This window comes from Danio aesculapii, chromosome 22 (assembly GCF_903798145.1).
Source record: "Danio aesculapii chromosome 22, fDanAes4.1, whole genome shotgun sequence".
In the NCBI taxonomy this organism is placed as follows: domain Eukaryota; kingdom Metazoa; phylum Chordata; class Actinopteri; order Cypriniformes; family Danionidae; genus Danio; species Danio aesculapii.
Genome location: NC_079456.1, coordinates 2,217,364 through 2,232,650, shown reverse-complemented (window position 1 = coordinate 2,232,650; position 15,287 = coordinate 2,217,364). Strand labels below are relative to the sequence as shown.

At 38.9% G+C, this 15,287-nt stretch overlaps 1 protein-coding gene across 1 annotated transcript; it reads right to left on the bottom strand.

The window, feature by feature from the left end:
* Nucleotides 1-3,576: 3,576 nt before the first annotated feature.
* On the bottom strand, nucleotides 3,577-7,568 carry LOC130215651 (zinc finger protein OZF). Its single transcript, XM_056447495.1, has 3 exons — nucleotides 7,460-7,568; nucleotides 6,974-7,339; nucleotides 3,577-4,784 (listed from the first exon to the last, which is right to left on the bottom strand). The coding sequence occupies exons 1-3, from the start codon at nucleotides 7,512-7,514 to the stop codon at nucleotides 4,378-4,380; spliced, it is 828 nt and encodes a 275-aa protein (XP_056303470.1). The 5' UTR covers nucleotides 7,515-7,568; the 3' UTR covers nucleotides 3,577-4,377.
* Nucleotides 7,569-15,287: the final 7,719 nt, after the last annotated feature.

The following is a 15,287-nucleotide window of genomic DNA, read 5'->3' as shown; positions in this document are numbered from 1 at the left end:
ATGTTCAATACATTAGCACGTGTTAATAATAAAGTATACAAAAGGCCATCTTACCTGTGTGTGATGTGAAATGCTGTTTATTAGCCACTTAAAAAAACATGCACCAAACAAATTTAGGAAGCAAACGTCATACTTGCTATATATCTGTCAGCCACAACATATTAAGTTCTTGACCTAAATGAACTACAATCAGGAAACAAAAAACAAAACAAAAGTTAAAGTATTTATAAAAAGACATTTGAAAAAAGGTGAGCAAAGAAATAATGAAAAACTACAAACATATCGTCTTGTACTTTGCATCTAGTAGTAAAAAATGAGGCTACAAGTTTGAATAATTCTTGGTGTAGTCTTGGAGGAAAGGTTATATTTAGCGGACAAGTACAACTTGTAGAGCTTATAAGATACACAGCTTCACAATTCATTGGTGGATTATTCACATGAAAATGTAACATTACACAAAGAAACAAGCTTGATATTATGCCATTTTGCATAATCACATTAATTGAATCAGGAGGCAAGATGACAGAGGCCTACAATAATAAAAGCTTCAGATAATGTTGTTGGGTAAGAAACTCCATCTTCAAGCTAGTCTGAATCCCACAATGAAACTGCTGTCAAAACTTCAGATTGCCAACATTTCTTCGTTGAGTTGATTAGTGTTTATGAGTCTCTTTTTACCCAGCTAACTCTATTCCTGGAGGTCAGCAGAGTTTCCGGCTATAACATACTTATGTGTAGGTTTCAAACAAACCTGAGAAACTCAAGTAGTTTGACCCGGTGTGTTTAAATAGGGTAAAGTTAAACTATGCAGAGCTGCGATCCTCCAGAAAAATGACACCCCTGCACTGAAGCGCAGTGTTGCCAGATACATTTGAATAGTTCTAGCCAATGTTTCCCACACAAAAAGCACCCACAATATTTGATTGATAATTTTCTTTCTACATTTTTAAATCAGAAAAAATGTTGTTTTAAATCAGAGTCGTTACTGTCACAATTTACATATAATTTATATCGCGACCAACACCAAACAGTCACCAAACCCCAATAACAAAATGACAACAAAAACTGTTACATCTATACTCAGCAAAAATATAAAATGCAGCACTTTTGCTTTTGCTTCCATTTTCCATGAGCTGGACTCAGAGATGTTAAACTTTTGTCCAAACTCGGTGCTGGAGTACTGCAGATTTTAGCTCCAACTTGCCTAAACACACCTGCAAGGATGTTTCTAGAAAGCCTAGTAAGAGCTTGATTAGCTAGCCCAGGTGGGTCTGGTTGGGGCTGGAACTAAACTTTGCAGGACACCGGCCCTCCAGGACCGAGTTTGGACACCTCTGGTCTAAACCTATTTTATTGAGCACTTCTTACAGGTGTGGCACATCAAGATGCAGATTTCTTTGCACAGGTGTTTGATGCATGATTATTGCACAGGGGTGCCTTGGGTTGGCCACTCCACAGTTTTTTGAAATACATTAACACACATTTAACTGAGAAATCGGTGGTTAATTATTTCTAAAAGAGAGTTTTTCCATGAAGGTAAATAGTTTTTTTTTTGTTGCAAAAAACAGTGCACTTTTTTATTCAATTGACTTACATTCATACCGGAGTGCGCCGTATCAGAAAGGCAACTCATGCAACAGGTTTAACATGTTGCTGCATTCGAAAGTTTAAACTTAGAGAACTCCGACTCACAATGCATGACACACACAAAAAAGATCAAAATGTGATCTCTGTGTACAGAAATTAAAAATATGGAGCAATCACTTATTTTATCAGTGTTGCATCTTGTTTTATCTTCCCTAAAAAAAAAACAATGTCTTGTCCTAATGCCGCGGTCATTCTAGAGTTTGTGTCTGCAAAACTCTGTTGTACGGCACTGCAAAAACAGGCGGGATATAACAAGATGATTACACATTAAAGTAAGCGATTGGTCCATATTTGAAAGTTCTGTCCAGAGAGATCATGTTATGATATTCGATTGGTCTTACCCAGCCACGTGATGTGATTTCACAGGTTCATGAGCTAAACTCGGAGATGTAAAACTGTTGTCCAAACTCAGTCCTGGAGGGCCGGTGTCCTGCAGATTTTAGCTCCAACTCGCCTCAACACACCAGCAAGAAAACCTAGTAAAGCTACGGTCTCACCGGGCTGTGTGTGTGCGAAATTCTGTCGTGCTACGCTGCGAAAAGGGGCGGGATTAAACAAGCTTATTAGATATTTTAAAAAGTGAGCGATTGCGCCATGTTTTAATTTTCTGTCCAGAGAGGTCGTGTTTTGATCCTCGATTGGTCTCACGCAGTCAAATGATGCGATTTTGCAGTTATAGAGTTCACCAAGCTTGAACTTTGCACTGCAGCAACCTGCGAAACTCGACGCATGACCCTGCGTTTCCAGTCTGACGCATTCGCGTGCGTATGAATGGAAGTCTATGGGAGGAAAAGCCCAGTGTGACTGCAGTTTTAAAGCTTGATTAGCTAGCCCAGGTGGGTCTGGTTGGGGCTGGAACTAAACTTTCCAGGACACCGGCCCTCCAGGATTGAGTTTGGACACCCCTGGTCTAAACCTATTTTATTGAGCACTTCTTACAGGTGTGGCACATCAAGATGCAGATTTTTTTGCACAGGTGTCTGATGCATGATTATTACACAGATGTGCCTTAGGTTGGCCACAATAAAGGGCCACACCGCAGTATTTTGAAAAATACATTAACACACATTTAACTGTGAAATCTGGTTGATAAATACAAAAGGAGAGTTTGTCCATGAAGGTAAATAGCTTTTTGCTTCTTTTTTTTTTTAAATGTCACAGTGTACTTTTATTTATTCCATTGACTTTCCTTCATACCGGAGTGCGCCGTATCAGAAAGGCAACTCATGCAAAAGGTTTAACATGTTGCTGCATTTGAAAGAACTCTGACCTGTGAAATCACGTTATATGAATGCATGACACACACAAAAAAGATCCAAATGTGATACAGAATTAAAAATATGGAGCAATCACTTTTTATCAATGCTGAGTCTTTTTTTCTCCTCTGAAAAAAAAAGACACTCCCCCGTCCTAATGTCACAAACACACTAGAGTTTGTGTGTGCAAAATTAAGCTGTATGGCCAGTGCTTATTTTGTAAATCGCTCGGTCCCGGAACAGATCGGGGTAATGGATACAGATTGTTACCAGAGGAGGGAGAGGTGTCGCAGGCAAAAAGTAAAGAGCGGGGGGAGGGTGTTGTCACAGACTAAAGTGAATAGTGGAGGGATGGTGTTGTCACAGATGAAATTGAAGAGTGGGGGAGGGTGTTGGGACAGACGAAAGGGAAGAGCGGGGAAGGGTGTTGTGACAGACGAAAGTGAAGAGCGGGGGGAGGGTGTTGTGACAGACGAAAGGGAAGAGCGGGGGGAGGGTGTTGTGACAGACGAAAGGGAAGAGCGGGGGGAGGGTGTTGTGACAGACGAAAGGGAAGAGCGGGGGGAGGGTGTTGTGACAGACGAAAGGGAAGAACGGGGGGAGGGTGTTGTGACAGACGAAAGGGAAGAGCGGGGGAGGGTGTTGTGACAGACGAAAGTGAAGAGCGGGGGGAGGGTGTTGTGACAGACGAAAGTGAAGAGCGGGGGAGGGTGTTGTGACAGACGAAAGTAAAGAGTAGGGGAGGGTGTTGTGACAGACGAAAGTAAAGAGTGGGGGAGGGTGTTGTTGTGGATGAAAGTGAAGAGCGGGGCTGAGCAGTTGTGTAGCGGATGAAAGTGAAGAGGGTTGGGAACTCGTGAAAGAAAGTAAAGAGCGGGGATGCGTGTGATCTGTAAAATGAGGTGCCGGATTTCAGAAGTTCTGGATCCGGCTTGTTTCGACACAAATTAAGCCCTGTGTACGGCACTGAGAAAAGGGGCCGAATAAAACACGATGATTACACATTAAAAAAGTGAGCGCTTGGTCCATATTTATAATTTCCGTCTAGAGAGGTCATGTGTTGAGGTCATGACCTTGTGATTTTGCAGGTTTGAGTTCACAAAGCTTGAACCTTCCAATGCAGCGAACTGTGAAACTTGATACACAGGTTTACATTTCCTGTCTGTTGCATTTGCGTGCGTGTGAATAGATATCTATGGGGTGAAAAGTGCAGTGTGATTGGAGCTTTGTATAATTAGGACATCTTGTGTGTGTCGCCTTTTCTTGTTGAATCACTGAATGCCTCCTCAATTGTAAGTCGCTTAGGACAAAAGTGTTTGCTAAATGACTAAATGTAAAACGTCCTCCTTTTTGTAGCACCGTCCAACCAAAGGTCACACTCTAAGACGGCTCTTCAGATGTGGAGCACTCAAAAATGTTTTGCTGCATTGATCACATGTGTGTTTTCTCTCCAATGTGGATCTTCATGTGTTTATTACGGGGAGGAAACCTCTCCTTTTTTAGTATGAGTCTTCTCATGTGTTCTCTGATGTCCTGAATGATTGAATCTCTTGTCGCAGTGTGAACACTTGTACGGCTTCTCTCCAGTGTGAATCCTCATGTGTTGCTCCAAGTGTGTGGCTCTAGTGAAACTCTTCCCACACTCCGAGCACACATGCTTTTTTTCACCAGTGTGGGTCTTCTCGTGACTTTTCAGGCCACTTAATGTACTAAATGTCTTGTTGCAGTGTGAGCACTCCTCCTCTCCGTTGTGAGTGGTCTCGTGTTTCAGTAAATTTTGTTGATAGGCAAACGTTTTTCCACACACAAAGCATGAAAATAACTTCTTTGGCTCAACACTTTCGGGGAGTCTCATGGGTTGACTCTCCTTCACCAGCATTTCTAAAAATTAAGGAAATGCAAAACAAATTCAATGCATTTTCTTAGGTACCAATGGAACTGCCTTGACATCAGAGTATTAAACAATATCTTGTGATTCTGCACCAAATATTGAAACACCTAAAACGAATCACTCTCATCTGTGTCAGAAAACCAAGCGTTTATGACATATAAGGTGAGCTAAGATTAAATTTCTAGGCTGAAACTAAAAATTCATGTTGCACTTGGTTGAACAATTTAACCAAAAATGCATTGTAATAACTCTTTATTATTTTATTAAATAACAAAGGGATTTTGCCATGAAACACAGTCTGCTCGCCGCCTTCTGAGCACATTAATAGTGTAATATAAACTGTAATCTGAAATATTTCCTTACCAATCCAAATATTTAGAATTTTTTTTATTTTGCAGAAATAAATGCCTACACTCACCGGCCACTTTATTAGGTACACTTGTCCAACTGCTCGTTAACGTAAATTTCTAATAACCCAGAAACTCAAATAACCCCTTATTACAACTGAGGTCTGCAGAAGGCTCACCAAAACTGGACAATAGAAGATTAGAGAAACGTTGCCTGGTCTGATAAGTCTCCATTTCTGCTGCCACATTCGGTTGGTCGGGTCAGAAAGCATGGATCCATCCTGCCTTGTGTCAGCAGTTCAGGCTGGTGGTGGTGGTGTAATGGTGTGGGGGAGATTTTCTTGGCACACTTTGGGTCCATTAGTACCAATTGAGCATGGTGTCAACGCCACAGCCTACCTGAGTATTGTTGCTGACCATGTCCATCCCTTTATGAGCACAGTGTCTCCATCTTCTGATGGCTACTTCCAGCAGGATAACGCACCATGTCATAAAGCGTGAATCATCTCAGACTGGTTTCTTGAACATGACAATGAGTTCACTGTACTCAAATGGCCTCCACAGTCACCAGAGCTCAATCCAATAGAGCACTTTGGGATGTGGTGGAACGGGAGATTGGCATCATGGATGTGTAGCCGACAAATCTGCAGCAACTGTGTGATGCTATCATGTCAATATGAAGCAAAATCTCTGAGGAATATTTCCAGTAGCTTGTTGAATCTATGCCACGAAGGATTAAAGCAGTTCTGAAGGCAAAAGGGGGGTCCAACCCGGTACTAGTAAGGTGTACCTAATAAAGTGGCCGGTGAGTGTATTTTACTAAAGATCTTTTTAATAAAGTGGTTGTATTAGTTGGTAAAGGTCAGCAAAATCTCTTTATGTTTTCATGGCAGACTCTTTATCATCTTAAAATCGAAGTATTGGTGTCCATGTACACATACTGACTGTCTGGAAACACTAAAAAAAGAGGTTTATTGTGACTTTATGGATCTTATATATACACAAACCGCATGTTAGGGTGCACTCACACTATGCTATCTGAACCGTGTCCAATCGTGTTTCCTGGTTCGTTCGACAAGTGTGAGTGCTCCGACTCTGGCCCAGACATGGTTCAGTTGGCACGGTTGTAAGAGGTGTGCCAGAGCTTTAATAGGTAAAACTGTCTGAGATATGAACAAAAGTAAGTGATGCATCCAAGTTTGATAAAAAAAAAAATCTTGAATGGTTCTAAAAATCTTTATAATCATTTAAATAATTTATAAAAACAATAAAAATAATTTGTTTAAAATATTGAATGATATTAATGATATGACGTAGTTCCGTCTGATTTGACAGTCAGTGTCTTTTGACCGCCCTCTGTCACAATGTCTGTCAGAATATCACAATGGCGAACACGTCAAGTATAAAAACCTCGTCCGTTTCGCGAGGTGCACGCACAGTCAGCGGAGGTGGGCGATGTGGCGACAAGCGAAAGTATAAATCCAGCTTAAGCATGCTCCGGCTCAGAAGGCAAAATGCAGTGTGAGTGCAGGCTGTTGGGCTAGAGGGGGCCAATTGCACTTCAGCACGGCTCAAGGCAACTGTACCTAGTGAGAGTATACCCTTACACTTTAAACATATTCATTTAACTCCATAATTATCCTAAATAATATGACCTCCAAATGTTGGATATTTATATAGTTGTTTCCTAACCCTGTCACACCAAACTGAACATGTTTTCACTTCTAATGTTTTATTCTCGTGTGTTTGATTGGGAAGAGTTGAAAGATGTGTGCTATTGGTGTGCCTCTGGGAACAGGGTTGGAAAACGCCGCTTTAGATGATTTACTTACTTTTTTTCTGAAGGTGTAATTGTAGAGAATACAATCGTGAGAATCTCTTCCCGCAAAACGTGCACTGATAGGGTTTCTCTCCAGTGTGAGTCCTCTCATGGGTTTTCAGATCTGAAGGCCGAATGAATCTCATGTCGCAGTATGAACACTCGTACGGCTTCTCTCCCGTGTGGATCTTCAAGTGATGCTGGTAAGTGGTTTTGTAGCCGAAACTCTTTCCACACTGAGTGCAGGTGAATTTTTTCACGGCTTTTGTGTTCATTGGATCACTCTGTTCGCCGTTTGTGTGAGTTTCATTTTCACTTTTGATTTGATGTTTCTCCTCATCCTCACTCAGTTCTTCACTCTCCTCCTTCACCCTCACACCTGAAAAATAAATAATTTGGTTAAACTTTTCCCAACTTTATTAACACATATTTCAGGTTCAAGTGGTGTGTGGTACTGTTGATTAACCTTGTTATTGAAGAGTAACAAATAAACACAAACCTATTAGTTCTTCAGTCTCTTCCTGTTTAATTCTGCAGGGTTCTGGATCACTCATCTTCTCACTGTCCTTCAGTAAACTCTGTCTTTGTCTTTCACTGATGACGGCAGAGCTTCAGGAGAAGAAACGGAGAAATCGGATTCATTTACACTGATTGATGAATTTAATTTGATCTTGTAGGCGACACTGTGATTATGTAATTTGCTCAAGTCTGACACCAGCAAAATTAACTTAATGTGGCAAATGTGTAGCTCTCAGGGCGTCAGTATAATGGATGTGGTAAAACAGGAACTTCTGACATGAAATAAAGAGCATTTCAGCAGCTCTGTTAATACTAATGAGCCTCAGACTATAAACATTCATTCATTGTGCACTGCTCAAATTCACTACCCTTTTGTTATGTTTATCCACTAAATTAAACTGCTGTAAAAATGCATCAGATTAATATTCATCAATTTTGTTTTTGCATAAATCTGGTAATCAACCTCAGTGATCAAAACTACTAAACTGTTTAGAAAATGACAGGATTTTAACACTTTAATTGACAAGTTCATAAATAATGTCACTGATTTGGTGAAAAAACAACACAAAATGATGCATTATTTAATATAAAATGTAATTGTAGACTGTATTTTTTATTAATTTTTTTCACTTTCATCACAGTCTTGGACATGTGAACGATTAGTAACAATATTGCCATTGATGCATTGCTAGATTTTTTTATTTTGTGGCTGTTTTTGCCTCATTGACCTCCATTATAACCACATTTGATGGTGCATAAATACACAGCCTTTGTTTTATTTACTCCATGTAGTTCTGAGTGCTGAGATTAGGGCTGTGCGATTTGGGGAAAATATCTAACTGCGATTGTTTTTTTCTGACAGATATTGCGATTTCGATTTGATTTTGTAGTTAAGCTTCAGCTCAATATTCTGTATCGTAGCTTCTTACTGCTAAATGCAGCGAGTGAACTGAAAAGATATCAACTTATATTAGCAAACAACTCTGAAATTGTACTTTGCTTGCTACTAGATTATCACTGGCAATACTTTGTTGACGCTCCTCATATGTGGTGCTTTGTTAGGTGCTGGTTGTTGTATTTCCTCATGCTGTGGCAACAATTCTGAGACAGCTTTTCCAAATGACCTGGTTTTGTTTGGTGTCTGTAACTTTAAACAGAGATATTCCCATGTTATCGACGTTTAATGCTTCTGAAGCAGCAGATGCCATCATCCGACTTGTTCGCACTTTCCTGATTGTTTGTTTTTAATTGTGAGCATATCGCCTAGTCTGATTGTGCATTTCTGATAGGGCAGAAGGAAAGTGTGCTCACTCAACTGGCTAGTAACGCTGTCACACACAGACGGCAGTCACACATTTGCTCTGGGTGGGGAAGTTAAATAATATATAATTCATATCGTAGCCTCTTGCGATTAAATAATCCCAATGTTTCAAATCACGACTGCAATTTGATTTCAATTAATCGCATGCATAGTTTTACTTTCTCAGACACATTAAGGTAAGTGCATCAGTCTTATACTTCATATAGAATCCAGAAGCTTTTTTTGCACAGGCCTATATAAAAGGTTAATGGTGCTTATTGATGATCAACAGTAATAATGACAAGTTTTACCTCTTTCTAAAAGGGGAAAACCAGCAACAATCAAAAGTACATGATTATATGCTGTCATGGCATTGCAATCAAAAAATGTGGTTAAAATGGAAGTCATTTGAGCAAAAACAGCCACTAACAGTAAATTAGGGAGAAAACAAATGAATCAAAAGCAATGCATCAAAGGCAATGATGTGTCACATGTCCAAGACTTTGATAAAAGGTTAACAAAAATCCAGTCCACAATTACTTTTTATATTGAAAATACGCCATTTTGTGTTTTTTTTCTTCACCAAATCAGCAACATCATTTATCAATTTGGCAATTAAAGAGTTAAAATCCTGAAATTTTCTAAGCAATTTAGTAGTTTTGATCAGGACTGAGGTTGAATAGAGGTAAAGTTGGTTTTATATTCGCATATTCATTCCTTTAGAAATCTCTATATTGTTTACCATGTTACTTTGAATATTCAATCGGAATTAGCATGCAAATATGACTTCAAAACAACATTAGCACTATCTAATTGACTGTGAACAATGTTGTACTTTGATAGTGATTGGCTGCTTATATGATTTCCCTATTTAGAATTAGCAAAGAAAACTTTTCTGAAATTATATTATTAAGGAGAATGTCTGAATGTCCGAATATAAAACCAACTTTACCTCTATTGAGGTTGATGCATTTTTTCAGCAGTCTAATTAAGTGGACATTTTCGACCCTATCATAACAAAAGGGTAGTACATTTGTCCAGAGTGTATAGCTGAGGTTTTTTTTTTTTTTCTATTCAAAGCATTTTCTCAAAATGTGCGTCAAAATAAGATTTGTCGACACAAATCATTCTGCTAGCTGTAACAGAGAAAGTTATGGCTAAATGAAGACTAAAAATCAGTACATATGGGTTAAACAGTCATTCGGGATCAGCAGCAGCAGATATATACGCATTTATTACTAAGCAAGTGTTTATGCTATGAACAGAGAACTACAGAAATAAAGCACATCAACATTTAGTTTTTCACCAAGTATTCATACCAATAAAGTTAGATTGTTAGCAGTAGCACGTCAGCTTGGAGAAACTAGGATATCACAACAGCGCTTGGAAATTAAACAGCACCACAAACTATTAATTGAATGTTTTCTGCATCAAGCCTCATATATTTGCTGTAATTAATTCCCATTATTTCCCCTCACAGATACGTCGCGATATAACAAACACAAACGTGGGATATTCATGCTAACAGAGAAAAACACAAACACATTCACTCATATTGTCCTCTCAGAGCTACTCACCGCCTGCTGTATAGTTTTGGTCAGCAGACACACAGATAGAGGTGAACTCAATGCAGAAACTAGTCGCAGATTGTCGCTTTAATAAACTCTAAAGTGTGTTTTATTGTTGTGTAAACACGAGAAAAAGCGTCAACGACTCACCTCAGCTCTGAAGACTCGACGCTGAATGAACGCGTCATTGGAGGCGGGCCCAACGGATCATCAAAAACGCGCCAAATTAAATTACTTTTTAAATTATTATTACTATTATAACAAAATAAAACATTTACATTACATTACATCACATTACATGCCAGGGGTCAAAACAAAAATGCATCTTTTAAACAGATTCACAGTTTTTACAGCTTTTTTGTTAGTGCATTCAGAAATCAAAGGCATATTTAGATCTTCAAGAAAGGTTTACGCTTACAAAATTTTACACTTGTGTATAAAATATTTGGCCAAAAATATAATGAGATTAAATGAACAAAAAGCATCTGGATGTTCATTTTGATGGTTATATTCTAAAATAAATAAATAAATAAAATAAATATGTAACGGGTATTAAATTAATCTATGTTTTCGTTATAAATTCACGCAAAATCTTTGTGTTGTTGGTAATTAATGTGTAAAATAAAAGAGGAAATGTTTTATTTTTGTTTTGACGCGTTGGCGCGATGACGTCATTGACATGCGTTGCCGCGGTGACGTCAGTGACATAGCGCGCACTTTGCTTCAGTCTATCGGAGGACAGAGCAGAGCGAGGTAGGCATTTACTCCTGTCCTGTGGAAAAAAAGTGTACAAAGTAAAAAGATTTGTAATTTAGATGAAGTGAGTTTTGTTATAATGTGTTATACAACATGTACATGAGTTATATGAGTGTGTTTTGGGTTCTTTATACCATGTTTTAACCTGCCAAACTGTCATTTTAACCAGGAGAAGTGCAGTGGACGATATTAGCATCAACTTTAGCCTGTGAAATGTGAATTTTGATTACTGGTTTTCGATCTCTTTTGTGTGTGAATGTTTAACTGTAGCAAGCGTAAGAGGAATTATAAAAGAAGAATCACAACTGCATGTTCTGCTTGTGCAGGGATTGTTTTTTGTGTTTTATGTGTTTGATGTTTAATGTGCTATATAAAATACTGGTAAATGTTTATATATATATATAAATGAAGTTTTTGTAACGCTGTCTGGAAAGTTAAAATATTAACTAGATAACAGTTTTATAATGACTTATCTTTTCTCATTATGTAATATGTTAGAATCACTGTGTTATTCTTGCTGGAGTCTGTCGGAGGACAGAGCAGAGAGAGTTTAACTGTAGCAGGCGTAAGAGGAATTATAAAAGAAGAATCACAACTGCATGTTCTCTGTTTGTGCAGCACTTGATTAAAGAGACCGCTGAACCTGCAGACAGACTTCAGTTCTTTACTTCACACAACACAACGCAGAGTGGTAGTCGAGCCGTTAAGACTGGCGCCGGCTATATATATATATATATATACATATATACCTAACACATTTCTCCAAAAATGTTTGGTATATTCACAATTCCTCAAAGGTGAGACAGATCTTTAGTTTGGTGATCACAGAAGGACCGATTTACATTAGGATCTTCAGAAATAAACCTTTGTAAAAAAAAAACTAGGATAGCACCTATGTGTTATTTTATTTATTTTTATTATCTATGTTATTTTATAAGACACTTGACAGACTTTATTGTACGTTAGGAATTTGTGATGTGAAGTTCATACTCTTTACCAGCTAATATTACTTAGATGTCTGTTCTTAAAATAGACAGCATTAGGACAGAGATGATCTCACGCTGAAATAGAGAGCGGATATTTTTGTTATTTGGCTTTGTGGTAAATAGTAATTTACCAAGAGCTGTTTTTAGCACATTTAAATGTGGCACAACCTGGGGAGACTGATTGTCCCATCACTTCATAAGCATAATAATCCCAGAAGGGATTATTCCAGATACAATAGCAAATTCTTTAGCTGTAAATGGGTATTTATAATGGGACAAAATATCCTCATATTTAAAAGGCACTCCTCTGTTATTCAATAAATGTCTAACATAAATTATATCATTTTTTGCCCAATTATCAAAGTAAATGGACTATATTTTGGCCGATTGGCTTTTAAAATTTCCAAGCTTTGACCTGGGCACGGTTTGCTGGCTGGTTAATTTTTTAACAGTGAGGCCTCAGAGAACCCGAGTTAACAACACACTCTCTAACTCAATTTATTGCTCAACAGGTTCTCCACAGGGATGTGTTATATCACCATTATTGTTTGTACTTTACACTAATGACTGCCAGAGTAAATTTGAATCAAGGTATATAATTAAGTATGCTGATGATCCAGTCATTGTGAGTCTGCTGCATGATCATGAGGAGGGCCGTGGCCCAGTGTTGGACAGCTTTGTTGCTTGGTGCAAAGACTCATATTTACAACTTAATATCTCAAAACTAAAGAGATGCTGATTGATTTTCACCGCAACTCTATTTCTAATGCTACTACTACTACTATAAATGGTACTGCTGTTGAGACAGTGAGTGAGTATAAATATCTGGCCACCATTTTGGATGATAAACTGAATTTTGAGGCCAACACTAATTTTATCTGTAAAAGAGCAAATCAAAGACTGTTCTACTTGAGGAAGCTGAAGGGATTTAATCTGGAGAGGCCTCTTCTTAGGACATTTTATTCTTATTTTATCTAGTCTCTTTTAACTTTTGCAGTAATGTGCTGGTATGGCAATTTGAGGGTGACAAGTAAAATCAGACTTTCAAAAATTGTTCAACAATCTCAAAAGATCTTGTGTATAAACCTTAACAGTATTGGACGAGTGTATGAGGAGAGAGTCATAAAGAAGGCCAGGTCCATTTTAGCAGATGAGAACCACCCACTTTATTTAAAGTTTTGCCTCTTGCCATCAGGCAGAAGGTCTACTTATTCTCGACGAGCAAGGTCAAACAGATACTTGTATTCATTTGTTCCAACTGCAGTTGGGTTACTAAACAAGCTTTAAAGGGCACCTATGGTAAAAAATCTACTATTCTAGCTGTTTGGACAGACATATGTGCATGTATGGTGTATAGACCGTCATATTGGGGTGATATAAGCACACCCAGTGTTTTTTTTCAATTTAACAACATAAAAAACGGTGGACCAATTGGAGCGGTTTTCAGATCGACCGGTACTTGACGTAGGAGTGCGGTCCCCCCGCCCACCAATATTGATTGACATGCGCGTCATCATATCCTCAGTTTGTTAATTCACGTCCGCCATTTTCAGCGTGAGTGGAAGCGATATCACTAAAGGAACACGCTAGCTCTATTTTTAGATGCAAGGCTCATTGGGCTCAACACAAGATCAATATTCTCCACATTATCGCTCTAATCAGAATTATTGGTTGTATCTTTAGGTAGGTTTGCAAACATGTGTACTTCTCATTAAGTCTACCTTATACTTCAGCTGTTTGCATTTCTCGCGATCCCAGAAGCTCCCTGTGATCTTAACTAGCATGCGTTTTACAATTCTAAACATCGGTTTCTATCAGGGTACACTCAAGTCGACGGCTGGGCGCCGCGGACCGCTGCAGAAACCTATGTTTAGAATTCAAAAATGCGTGGCGCGACGATTCGGGACACTTCATGCTTCTGCCGCGCCACAGAGAGTGTCTGGTGTGCCGTGTCGCGGCTTCGAGCGGCGCATCCGGTGCCTCAGTCAAAGTTAATTCAGTGTGCGTGGTTATTAGTCTCTGTGTACAAGCTCGGCACTTGAAACTAGCACACAGTTGGCTGTAAAACTGTACAAAGACACGTATGATTTTGTACTCTCTGCTTGGTCTGTGTCCGAGTCGTACATGTACGACTGAATGGTGATCCTCTCACTCCAGCTCCTTCTCGCAGTCTGCCTGTCAGACTCTGTTGCAAACACAGAGCGGGTGAGCTCATGGCCCCGCCCCCTTGTTTCGTTGGCGGGAAGCCGAAACTAATTTACATGTGAAGCAACACACCCATAAATCAGCGAACTGTGGACACGCCCCCAACATGACACTTTTAACACATTATAATAAAAAATCTGAATTCTGTTTTAAACTGAACCTAAACTGGCACACTCAGAACAACCATAATATTAATATTAAATCATAAAAAAGAGGTAAACTATGTGCCCTTTAAATGATTACTGTATTGTTTACTGTTATTTTATGTTGTTGAGTGTGACTTGTTGCTGTCAACTGTCGGCTGTTTCTGTTAACCTAATTGTCCTTCAGGGAACAATAAGACATTCGAACATCTAACATCTTTTTGTACAGTAAATCTTTGTTGTGCCAAATCATATAATTATGTGGAGAAAAGTTGTGCTTGTAGATCAAAGACCATGATAGCAGACATTGTTTGTGAAATGATGATAATTTTCTCAGGATTATAATTACACACGATCAAAAGATTTAACCCCCCCCAATTTAGAGAAAAATAAATTTGGTACAAAATTCCATGAAGATGCTTTATTATTAAGATAGATAAGATGATTAATCCATTTTGTAGATGACCATTAAATTGTTCAATCACTGACACTTTCACCTCCAGCCAGTAGAGGGCGCTGTTGTTTTAAAACAGGCCTGAGTTTACTCTTTGAAGAAGTCTTGTGGCCCGTTTCCACTGAGTGGTACGGTACGGTTTGGTTTGGTACGCTTTTATGGCCGTTTCCACTGTCAAAAAGCGTACCGAACCAAACCGTACCGTACCACTTTTTCGGCACCCTTTCGAAAGGGTACCAAACACGAGAAAGGGTACCAAAAGGCGGAGCCACACGCGCAGCTGAACGCTATTGGTTTACAGAGATACGTCATTCGCTTACGCAACAAGCCAGAATGACAACAAAAAACCCGCCATGTTTAAAAAACACAGTGAGAGATTACAGCGGAATTATAAAT

Coding starts and splice junctions, on each gene's coding strand:
- LOC130215651 (XM_056447495.1), bottom strand. CDS start 7,514: ATGAGTGATCCAGAACCCTGCAGAATTAAACAGGAAGAGACTGAAGAA. Junction 7,340..7,459: donor AGAGACTGAAGAACTAATAG/GTTTGTGTTTAT, acceptor TTTATTTTTCAG/GTGTGAGGGTGAAGGAGGAG. Junction 4,785..6,973: donor ATTACACCTTCAGAAAAAAA/GTAAGTAAATCA, acceptor CTTAATTTTTAG/AAATGCTGGTGAAGGAGAGT.